Source organism: Vigna radiata, chromosome 8 (genome assembly GCF_000741045.1).
Source record: "Vigna radiata var. radiata cultivar VC1973A chromosome 8, Vradiata_ver6, whole genome shotgun sequence".
In the NCBI taxonomy this organism is placed as follows: Eukaryota; Viridiplantae; Streptophyta; class Magnoliopsida; order Fabales; family Fabaceae; genus Vigna; species Vigna radiata.
The window spans coordinates 6,263,498-6,276,373 of record NC_028358.1 but is presented as its reverse complement, the minus strand read 5'-3'; the positions used below and the strand labels follow the sequence as shown (position 1 = coordinate 6,276,373).

General features: G+C 30.6%; 1 protein-coding gene across 1 annotated transcript; it reads right to left on the bottom strand.

The window, feature by feature from the left end:
- Positions 1–10,857: 10,857 nt before the first annotated feature.
- Positions 10,858–12,458, bottom strand: LOC106771699. The gene is made up of 3 exons (XM_014657704.2): positions 12,248–12,458; positions 11,504–12,090; positions 10,858–11,417 (listed from the first exon to the last, which is right to left on the bottom strand). The coding sequence occupies exons 2-3, from the start codon at positions 12,084–12,086 to the stop codon at positions 11,029–11,031; spliced, it is 972 nt and encodes a 323-aa protein (XP_014513190.1). The 5' UTR covers positions 12,087–12,090; positions 12,248–12,458; the 3' UTR covers positions 10,858–11,028.
- Positions 12,459–12,876: the final 418 nt, after the last annotated feature.

The following is a 12,876-nucleotide window of genomic DNA, read 5'->3' as shown; positions in this document are numbered from 1 at the left end:
ATATATATATATATATATATATATATATATATATATATATATATATATATATATATTTCTAGAAATTTAGAACAAAATTTTACCATTTATTAAGTAATGTGAAAAAAAAAATATATATTGAACAGCGAAAATAAGATTGAATCAAACTTATTTAAGGGAATATATCACAAGTTCAAATTTAAGTCATGTAAATGCTCCATTAATACAGAGATAGAAAGAGAAAAGTGGGGAGGTGTATGATATTTTTAGAATAAAAGAAAATAGTGGAGAGATGTAGAATATTTTTGGAATAAATGAAAATAGTGAAGAGGTGCAGGAACACTTGGGGTGGTGGAGGGAGCAACACCCATGTTTTAATTATGTTATTTTTAACATGTGTGCTAAGTATATGATTATATGTTTGTGGTGTGTGTTACGAGGGTTTTATTTTTTTTTTAAGCTTTGTTTTGTCAGTTTTTTTTTATTGCATCAGGTAATATCATATAGTTTTTATTTTTGGTGATTTTTTTTAATAAGTTCCTCACTTATTTTTCTCTTAATTTGGTTTTTATTTTTGAAAAACTTAAGTAATTAGGTCTTTATCGTTAGTTTCATACTAACACTGTAAAAAAGGTATCATGTGTTGGTCTATGATTTTATTAAATTTTTAAATATTGTTTTAACTACTTTTTTTTTATTTTAAAAAATAAAAATCTATCACATGTCAAGCTAATATTGTATCACGTGATAGTGACAGTGTGACATGACTATGATAGTACGTGTCATGATCAAGCTAGGTATTATTGTATTAGTTTCATTTTGGTTCTTGTACTTTTATTTTGATTTAATTTAGTCTTTTTTTTAAAATTAAACAAATTTTGTGCTTTTTCAAATTAAAATAAAAATTTATTTTTATAAATATTTTTATTAAAACTAATATTTTTATTGAATATTTTTAACATGATTAAGTTTATTTATATTTATATTTAGATAATTATTTAAATGCTAAGTAATGATATAGAATTTTATTTTTTAAAATAAAAGATGGAAAAATTTTCTTGAAAATTCTAATTAATATGAAAAATCGTGGAAGAAGAAAAATTTTTAATTATTGCTTTCACAAAAATTTTCTCTAAATTTTTATTTTTTTTAAAAAGTGAAATTTTACATTAATGACATGAAATTTCATTTCTACATCAATGAATAAATTAATGACCTGGGATTTCATTTTCTTAAAATAAAAAATTGGAGAAAATTTTAAAAAAATAACGTCACTTTTTTTGAAAGAACATAATTAACATTTATATAATTAACTAAATATAACTATAAATAAACTTAATTTTATTAAAAATATTGAATAAAAATATCGATTTTAATGAAAATGTTTGTAAATATTTATATATAAATTAAATTTTGTTTGAATTTGGGAAAGGACGATAAATGTCTAACTTTACTTATATTTGTTACTTAATATGATGTATTTATGAGTAGTTTAAGTGTTTATTCAGATGAAAAGTGTATAAATGTAGATATTTGTATATATTTGAGTGTTTAGATGATTATTAATGTTTTTGTGTGTTATTTTGCAGAAGAATAAGGATTAGATGACTCGCCTAGTCAGCCATGTTTTTTGGCACTCGCCCAGTGAGTTGAAATTGGTCGCACAACGACTGTACACTAATTTAGATATCTTTTGTTCTATCCTTATTATTCATGCTTAAAGATGGGAATCTGAGCCATTAGAGTGATTTGAATCCTTGGAAAATGCTAGGATCACGGACCTAGGTAGAACAACCAAAGGAAATTCAGTTCTAGACGTAGATTGAAACTTTTGGGCATCTATAACATCGATCTTAATGCAAATCTGAATTATAAAACATTTAAGGGATTAAAGTTTTTGTTGGATGATTTAGAACTTTCATATAAGGAATTAGAGGCTTGTCTGCTTATGATGTTGATGCATGATTCTAGAGGAATTGTATTTGTAGGAAAGATTGAATTTTGGACATGATATTCAACCCTAATGAATCTAAACTCGACTGTTTTTATCAATTTGTAAATCTGAATTTTAATTTTTATTGTGTAGAAAAATCCATTTGATAATCATAATTGAAGTGAAATTAGTAAACTTTCATAATTAGCAAATAAAAGAGATTCTTGAGAAAACGATATCCGGACTTACCGGTTTATTACTTGATGCAGTTCAATGCATTTGTCAAGATAAGGTCCCAACAAGGGACACAATTATTTAATTTTAAAAAAAATAAGGACTAAATTGAGACAAAATAAAGATATAGAGACCAAATTAAGACTAATGTAATGACACGTGACCTGACAAGGACATGTGACACTATCAATGTCGCGTGACACTGTCATTACCACATGACACAATGTTAGTTTGACATGTGACAATTTTTTTTAAAATATCAAAAAAATAAAAATAATTGTAACTCTTCATGAATCTGAAAATTGTCTTTAATACTCTTAAATTCCAACAGTTGTTTCAAGTTTTAGTGCTTGTGTTTGGTTGTTAATGGTTGAATGAATTCCAATTTGTTGTGAGAATTATAGGTATTGTTTTGTTGTGTTTAGCAGCAATGTTGTTGCAGTAGATTTTTTATGGGTTGAAGTCCAACCTATTTGGTAAATTTTATATGCTGGTTTAGCATTATGGGGTTGTTCGAGCTAAGGTAAGGCATCATATTGCTACAACTGGCTTCAATGAGTTTGTGTTGGTCGAAAGGTTGTTCTAGTGGCCATGCTTGTCTACTTTGTGTGAGAATGAAAGATAGATTGTTTGTGGGGTATTCTTATCATACCTAGTAACCTCGGAGATGTCTCTTTCGCCTGTTTAAGGTAGTGGAAAGAGATTCTCTTTTCTTATGCAAGACAATGAAAGAGAATAGGTTCGACTGTTGCACCCTCTCGCTTGTGTGAGGTAGTGGGGAGGGCAATGATGCTTTGCCTTTTGGTTTTGGCTTATTGTTGAGTATAGTGCTTGGTATGAGATGCACCAAAGTTGTTACTCATAAATCCTTGAGAAGTAGGAGAGAGAGGTCCTTGGTGCGATGACAGGACAACTTGAATCACTCTGTTATGGTCAACATGTATGTATGATGGGGTACGGGAGAAAGGCAACTAGTTATAACTATTGTTGTGATAACCATTCTTGAGTAACTTGTAGATGACATTGATGTGATGATTCATGCTTGTTGTCTTTAGTTTCTTTATTTGTTAATAGTTTTTCAGTTAGCTCCCTCTTATTTGTTTGATTGTGTGCGATGATTGTATAGCTCGTGTGTTATATAAGAGTAGGTGATGATGTTGATGACCCTGATGTGTGTAAAGCGATAAGAGGATGGAGAGAACTTGGGGATTTTATTTATTTTCACTTTTGAATAAATCTTTTAAAGACGACATGGTTTAATTTGCATCTTTTAAAGAATAATAAAATTTTAATTGATTCTATTTTCTATGATGGTATAAGAGATTTAATTTTAAAAGTTTTAATCACTTTATACTTACTCGTGACATAACTTGACACATTCTCATTAAAGTGGGGACCATTCGAGTAATTAAGCCTAAATTATACCAAATTATACATCTAGATGAGAAAAATAAGTATAGGGTAATTTCTCCCTAATGCACGACTTCTCTTACATTCTTCTACATGAAGATTTTGATGAAATTAGTCACATTTTCACATCATGTTTTATCTTTTGTCATCATGTTGCTTATTCTTTTATAGGTCACAATAAGATTAAATCCATATAAACTAGTTAATGCTAATCAACTTGGTCATAACATATGTTAGATCTTTGGAGTAAACCTTTTTCGTATCTATATGTCTTTTTTCTACTACTTCTCGTACAAAGGTTCTTCTTCAATTGCTTTTACACAATTGTCGTCTTTCAAAATTGTCTCTATCTTCTTTTACTACAGTGAGAAATTATTCTCATTGAATTTCTTTGTCTCATTTTATCGTCGTAATTTTAAAATTGACTTGTGCACTTCTTCTCATTATGAATATTAGTGCTTTCTAGAATAACTAGTTAGATTGTGAAGGAGTAAACAAGGTAAATCCTTGGAAAGATAAGTGAAGACAAGCTTATATACAAGTATATCCTAGCTAAAACTTTTCTGGACATGCATTTTTGTACTACTAAACTATATCTAGTAACAAGAATAAATCCTATATGAGGTGAAATATCAAACTAACTGTAACCACAAAGCATACTCAAATTTTTCTATAACATTATTCTAATGATAATAGTAACAAAATATAATTAAAAACCAAACTCAACTTTGATACCATTATTAGGTACTAGAATAACATAATAAACAATAGATAATTATATGATTTTATTAAAAGAAAAGAAAATTACATACCTTTCTTTCTATATTTAAGGAAAAAAACAATAATGCAATCTCTTGAAAATAGCAAAAACAATTGTAAGGAGAATATTAGAAGATACTCATTGTACCTTTTCTCTTGTGAGAGGGTAGAAAGGTGGATTTATTTGTCTTTGATAGATGGTAGAAGAGATAAATCTATTTGTCCATGAGGAGCGGTAGAAGAGTTTGTGATTCAAACGTTACCATTTCCTTTTTCAAGGAGGTAGAAAAGGATGAATGTATCGCCTGTAGTGTTCTGACTCATGTTGAGTTTGGTAATGATGTAAGTAGTTTGGAGTTTTTACTCTTAAGCTTTGAGGAGCAAGGGAGATAAGTTCAAAGCTACAGTGAAGTATAGAAGTTGATATACAAATATAAAGGTGGTTGGTATAGGCACGAGTTGCCTTTAGTTGACAAGTGGTGTAGAACTAATGGGTTTGTCATGATTCTATTTATAGGAATGCATGAATGATTATTGTATTTGTTGCTATAGTCTTATTATGCTTTGTGATGTGGTTTGATGTGATGGAATTGTAATATGGACTTTCCTACTATGATATAAATGTTATATCAGTGATTTGTTGTTTATTTTGTTAGCTCACGGTGACATTTTGTGGTTGTGGTTTTTACCTATGATGATCGTATGACTCGTGTTGTTATACAAGAATATATGATGTTACAGATAATATAGTGAATGCTTAAAGCAACGATGTTCTTTAGAGATTGAGGATTTTATTTCTTTGGGTTATTTTGGATATGATTGACTTTTACTAAATGTCGAACAATTTAATGTTTGCTTTCGATAGTAAACGATTGTTTCGTAATTTCAGTTAAAGGATGTTTAATGGATTTGAATTTTCCCTTTCCAAGTTGTTTAATTTATTTGATTTCACAATAAAAAAAAACAGCTTATTCGGAACATCCTTAACTAGGATGTTACAATCCAACTCCTTTCGCTCTTATCCGTCTATATCTCATGTTGTCCTTTTTCCTTTTGAAACTGTCTAACATTGTCAACCATTGTTCTTTTTCGGTTAGTTGTCGTCCATTGTTGTCCACCACTGCCCTTTGTTGTAGTTTCGTCTGGCGACCACTGAACCTAAATCACCTTTGCAAGCGATGATAAACCCTATTGATGCCAAAGGCCAATTCTCCATCATTCGTCATCTAATGCATCATTTCTTTCCATTGCAACTTAGCATGTTGTCCATGTGACGTCATGCACTCATTTGAACCTTATTGCACCACCTCCACAATTGTCGTTGAACCTTATCTCTTTGTTCTGACCCTTGAATTTCATTTTAGTGAAGTCCAAAAGTCACACTTGTGGAAGTCACCTAAGGTTTTCATTTTCCCTTGTTGGTTTAACATATTCTCATTGTGTTTTTGTTCCCTTGATTAGAGATGATTAGTGAAAGTGTTATTTCATACTCTAGAAGCTCCCTTCCCCTCCCCCACCCCCCGATTACTTTCAAGAAACTAAAATGGAAGAGATTATTTATGTTGGTCAATTGTTATCGAGATGTGGTTTCTTGGCCAAGGGCATCATGACCACCTTGAGCAAGATGAAAGCCACGTGCCTGCTAAAAAGGTTGAACCGTGAAATCAAGCAAATTTCCAATTGTGTCCCTTGGTTGTGAATTTTATATTGACGAATAGGCTAATGAACATTGGTTGGATGAATGAGTGTAAGAGTCAATTTAGGTTCTAAAATATGACCTAGAATACCTCGAAGTGGGATTCACATTAATAGGATGTCTTCTTGAGAATTCTTAGTACTTTTTTATTCACTTCAATGTGCATTCACCTATGAATTCAATTCTGCTTTTGAGATTGTTATCTTGCTTTTGATTAGTTAGAATTTAGGTACAGGTTTTGCATGTTTTGATTTCATTACAAATTGTAGAGTTGCAATAGAGTTTAATAAAGTGTTAATTGCATTTAGAATAGGGATATGTTTCTGGTACTGGTTAGAATATTGAATTAGAGTTGAAATTGTTGTGGTTTGTTACAAAGAGTATGCATTTGCACAAACTAAGTTTTGAATTAGGACTTAATTACCCCAAAGAGGGTATACCTTTACAGGATGTCTTCCTCAGTTGCAAATAAATACTATGATGTATTGCATTCCAATTTATGAATCTAATCAATGATTTAGTGTTTGAATAATATTTCAGGTGTCCTAGATTCTGATTTAGTAATTCTTCATTCATTTATATTGTTTTCTCTTTGCTTAATGTCTTGAATTGATCATTTTTTTTTAGAGTTCTTATAATTGGATTTTGGATTTCAAATTTTTAGATCTTAGGTTGTTTACTCATTCCACTTTGACTTTTCACTTCATTATACTATTCTTTCAAATTAAGTTCATTTTTTCATTGTATCATTTCATTTAGGTTCACGTCACTTAGAATTTAGATTTCCTAGCTTTTATATTCGTTGAAAATAGCATTATTTGTTTTTGTCTCATACCATCTTTTCTTTACATTTTAGGTTTAATTCTTAGTAGTTTAGATTTCTATTTTTTTTACTTCATTTTTTTTCTTTCTTTAAATAAATTCTAGTTTATTTTCTTTTTAAAATTACATGTGTTTTATTTTTAATTTCCCCACCTTGTCTTTTAGTTAGTAAATAGTAAATAAAATAAAAGCAAGAATTAACTCTACACTTTAAACTTAACAAGTTGAGTCCTTGGATTGATATTATGGTCATCCCTATGCTATATTACTGGGGATCAATTTTGTTCTGCTTTAAGCGGCCAAAAGCAGTTTAATAGTGGGTTCACCTATTAACAAACAATCTACTACTAGATATTATGTTTTCCTTAAAGGAAACATTATTTCATGGAAAAGTAAGAAAAAAAATGTAAACCATGGTCAACCGCTCAAGCTGAATATAGGACAATGACATCACTAATGCGTGAACTTATATGGGAGAAGTAGTTCCTTCAAAAGCTTAACTTGTGTGACATCCAGATTATGAAGATGTATTGCGATAATCAAACTGTTTTCCACGTTGCATCAAATCTAATGTTTTACAAGAGTACTGAGCATATAGAAATTGATTGTTATTTTGTTCGTGAAAAGTTGCTGATAAAAGAGATGTGTGTTGTGTCTGTTGGATCAAATGAACAACTTGTGGATGTGTTGACCAAGTCGTTAAGGGGACTTGGGATTGAGTTTATTTATTCCAAACTTGGTGCAAACAATTTGTATGTTCTAACTTAAAGAGGAGAGTTAAAATAATTAATTAATCTAGGTTATCATTACTTCTAAGATAGGTGGTTGAATGTTACATAATCCTTTAAAATTATATTTCTCTATTTTAATCTGAAGTATAGTAAATGAAAGGTCTTTATAGAATTACCATGATAAAATTATATTTATGAAAATAAATTAGAAAATAAAAATAGTTATATATAAAATATCATTAAAAAATGTTCTACATTAAATATTATAAATAAAAATATTTAAGAAATAAAAATGATCAAATGTGTGCCTTAAAAACAATTTGATATACTATTAACAAAATTACATAAAAAATGTGTAATTAAAAATAGGGTTAAATATGTTTTAAGTCCGTGAACTATCATGTGATTTTGGGTGTCGTCCCTCTTCAAAAGGTTTGTTCATTTTCGTCTTCTGAAACTCGTATTTTTAGTCCTTCAAAAGCAACGGTGTTAGATTTCCTGTGAGGTGGCTAACGACGAGCCACATCTGTTGCCAGTTTCCCCGATAATTGTGTGCCACGTTGCTTTTATTTTTTGAAATCAGATTTAAGTGATGTGCCATGTATGTTTTCGTTTATGAAATCAGATTAAGGGTTTTTTATGTTTAATCAAGATTACTAACAAAAAACTCAAAAGTCTGATAGCAGCACCCCTCTATCCCTCTCCCACCAAGCAACAACAAACTCATCAAGTTCAGATACTAAAATGGGCACAAGTTCAAATTATGAATACATTAGTTTAACCCACGGTTCAATTTCTGCCCCTTCTTAATTCCATATAATTAGTTGCTCTAGACATTTGAAAAAATAAACAGTTGAAGCAAATAATGCATCATAAGCTGTGATGGTTGCCACATTGAAAAGAAAAAGGAGTACACAATTTCGCAAGTAATTGAAGTGCTATGAAAGAGAAGTTAGGTTATGATACATGGGCGAATGCAAGGGAAGGAGTGAGAATGGCGAAGAACGAGCCAGAAAGTAGAAGCAATTGACGACCCAAAGGAGAGACAAAAGAGCGAAGCCGAAATTGTGAAACATCAGAGCGTAGGTCATCGATTCTTCCTCATACAACCCTAACGATCCAGATCGTAGGCCACACCGGCATCGACAATGATAGCGAATTTCGATGAAGAGGGTTAAGGTTTGGACTGTTGTTCTGTGACTCCATCAATGTGATCTAAGATGGCCTAACAACCCTGAGATCAGCTAAAAGAAATTTTTTTTAATTCCATTGATTTTGTTCAATCTTGTTGCTTGTTAAGCGAAATTAAATTAATATCTTTCAATTTGAGTGGACAATCACTGTTAAGTAACTTACCATTAAAATGGATCGTTGGTCGCGTTGAGTCACTTCACTATTGCCTCTGATTTTGATTCAGATTGCCTGCCATGGAAAAGAAAAAACTAAAATTCATACAAACACATCTGAAATTCAGATTATTCAATCCTCCTTTTTATTGTTTCTGTGTGTCAAGTCGAGAAGAAAACACGGCCTAACAATGATAGTGGAGGAGGCGGTGGACACTGCTTCGTTGAAGAGTAGTAAAAGATAAAAAAAAAAAAGCAATGTGGCACACAATTAAATTTATATTTAATTTAATTTGTATTATATTTTATATATTTTTCTATAATTTTATTTTAATAATTTATAAAAATATATTTTTTTAAATATTTGTGGGTATCCGCGGATATCCGCGAATTTTAAAATATTCGCAGATATTTTTTAAGCAAATATCCGTACAGGTAACAGGTAGATTTTTTTTTGTCAAGTCTGATTGCTGGTAGACATTCTTCGTGTCCGACCTAACCCGTTGTTATCCCTATACACAATCATCAGGGAAAATGACATTAGACATGGCTCGCCGGTAGCCACATCACATGAAATTTAATGTGCTTGGTTTTTAAAGACTAAAAATACAAATTTTGAAATTAAGAAGATGAAAATGAACTAACCTTTTCAAGAGGAACGAAATCCAAAATCACATGATAATTTATAAATTAAAAATATATTTAACCCTTAAAAATACGAAAAAGTAGAAAGTATTTGAAGATATGAAAAAACATTTTACACGTCAAATTAATTGAACAATTGAAAGATAATAAAAGTTGTCTATTGAGATAAAAAATTCTACAAATAAAACAAAAATTAAAGATAAAAGAGATTAAAAAGTTTATTTTTTTATATTTCTACCGGACTGAATACTTGGAAAGAGAAGTAAATATTATTATGTGAATAAAAGTAAAAATACTATAGGAATAATTAAATTTAAATTATAAAAATGTTTGATTAATTGAAATTAATAATACATCATGTGAATAATGTGATCAAGAGATAAAATATCTTGGAACCTTGAAATTGTTAGTTAATTTTGTGAAGGATAAATTAAACAATTATAAGAGAAGAAAAAAAAATGAGTTTTTTTTTTTAAAACAAGTTTTTTAAAATAAGCTTTCCACATGTAATGTGGTTTTTTGAATGAATTTTCCAGAAGAAACTTTTTAGAACAAGTTTTCCAAAACAAGCTTTCTAAAATATATAAAATGTTTATAAAATATAATTTTTGAAACAAGTTCCAAAACTTCTGAGATGCTTCTCAAAATAACCATTTCAGAACAAACAATTTTTCTATTGTTTTAGTTCTCTGTTTTCTTCTTCCTTATTCTCTCAGAATATTAGTATAAGTAGAAAATGAGAATGCATTCAGAAGTATAATAAAAAAGAAATAAAATAATGATACTGATTATATCTTGACTATATACACAAATCATAGTTTAATGGAGAAAACTATTTTAATCTTTTTACTATTAGTATAAAGTACTGGCAATAATTATAATAATAATGGCAAGGTACAATAAATTATAAAATTGGTTTAATGATAAAAGTTAGACAAAAAGAATGAAAGAGATTTTGAATTTAACTTTTTTTTTTAACAAAATTTAATAACAAATATTTTCGATGAAAAAAAATTATGAAATACATGAAAAAAACAAAAGTCTACAAAAGTTTAAAATAGTGAGAGATGGATTGAAGAAAAATAAGCATGGATATTGCGTGAAAATGGAAGATTATCTACATACTTGAAAAAAAAAAAAAATCTGGCAAATATATCCAAATTTTGTTCTAAAGATTATATCATTCTAAAGAAAGACTTATTTTTAAAAAGTTCAGTATAATCAAATTAATTGCTAGTATTGTTCATTTACAAGGATTCCAAATGCTTGACAGAGTATCCCAAATCTTAGTCAATTTGATTTTGTAGAGTAAAATTATATTACTGCTATTTAGGATTAGGATTACTATTGAATAAGCTGAAAAGAATATAAAAGCATCACAGGTTTAAATTTTCCAGGAAATAGAGATATATGGAAAATTCATAGCACATACTGTAAATTCAGACTGTAGAAACGTACGAGAGTATAGCAGTTTTATTCATCAGCAATGGCTGCCATATCAGACCTTAAATTAAGTGACGCCTCTTCTGGCACGACATCCATCCAAATTTTCTCACCATAACCAAAAGCTGCTTCGGCCAAACGTTGTGCCACTTTGTTGGCTGTGGGACATACCAGTGAGAAAGATGATCCTGTCCCCTCGATCATAACTTTCACATCTTCCAGAACCGAATCAAGGTATGAAATTTCACTCATACCTTGTCCTTCACATATTAGGTTCCAATGAGTGTGCAAAATTTTGCAATCAGTTTCGAAAATAACATTCGAAAAACCCAGTTCCCCTGATTGCTCTGCAGCCCATTTGAAACACAATGCAGCACCAATTTTGGGATCATAAATCTCTTCTTCCAGAAGATTTGTGCCTGCAGTATTTCATTCATGCACACAAATTTTCATTACAAACAGAACATATACAATAATCACTGAAAAGATATGAAAAATAGTGTACCTGATGCTAAAGTTACGCCGGAAGAGTTTCTAAATACAACTCCCATTCCAGTACCAAGATTGTCTATCACAAGAGCAGCAAAATTGGCCTTAACATACTGAACCGGTGGTGGGACCCATTTCTGAAGAGCGACCATGGACCAGGCTTTCGCCATAACGTGCTTGCAATCCAGCTTCTTGTTTTCGAAAAGCCTCACGTTGCGTCTCTGCCACACTGACCAAATGATGGCGCACACCATGCCCATGCCTTTCTCGTCCAAAACGCCCGCAAACTGTTCGAGCAATTGCGAAAAACGCGTCACTTCGCCCAGCAATTCCACTTTCAGCCCCAGCGGCGACGCGAACCAGACGCGCTTAATCTCCTCGCACTGCAACAAAGCGTGCACCGTCGTCTCCGCGGCCTTGCCGCAGCACGGACACGTGGCGTCGTTCAGAATGCGTTTTTCTACCAACAAAGATTTCACCAGCAGTTCCTCGTTGCACGCTCGCCACGCCACGCTCTTGCATCTTGCAGGCGCCTCTGCGTACCATATTCCCCTCCACACCTTTGACTTTGCGTCCAAAACACTCTTCGAGTACACCATTTTTCTGCAACCAAATAAAATCAACAACCTGTGAATCTTGAACTGCACCAAGAATTTTAAATCATGAAAAAAAAGAACAATAATACATTTTTAATGTCGACTTCTTTTAACCTAATTACGGAACTTGATTAGTAATTAACAATAGGAAGAACATATATAACCTGTGAATTGTAGAGGGTGGTGGAAGACTATGCCGAAAGAGGAGGAATCAAGAAAACTGTCACACCAAAAGATATGAAAACAGCTTCAAAAACAATAAGAAAGCTGAATAAGATAAAAATCACAGAGAATATTTTTTCTGCGGAGAGGAGAAAATTAAGAATTAGGAATGAGGGTGTGAATGTGTTTTTAACTGTAGAGTTCGTTGAAACTGAAAATTTATGATAGTCATGATTAGATCTCATCACTGACTTAATTAAATTTAATACAAGTTTAAGCACTTCAGCTTAGTATTAGGATGATGATTATGACAATTCTATTTTTTACTTGACTTTTATGGAGACAGTTATTATGTTTGATGTAAATTCAAATAATAGTCAAAATGTATATTATTAAGTTAAATTGATTTTTTTTTTTCATGTGTACAAGGTTAACATTTTCAAACTATAAAATTATTGTTAAATTTAATAAAAGTTTGAGCATTTCACATTAATTTCACCTTAATGATTCACATGAATCCCTACAATGGTCATTCTAATTTTTACTATTAATTTTGATGTGTTTCCATGGTGGACTATGTTTCACATAATACAATTCTATTTTATTTTTATTTTTTTGAAAAAGATTAGAA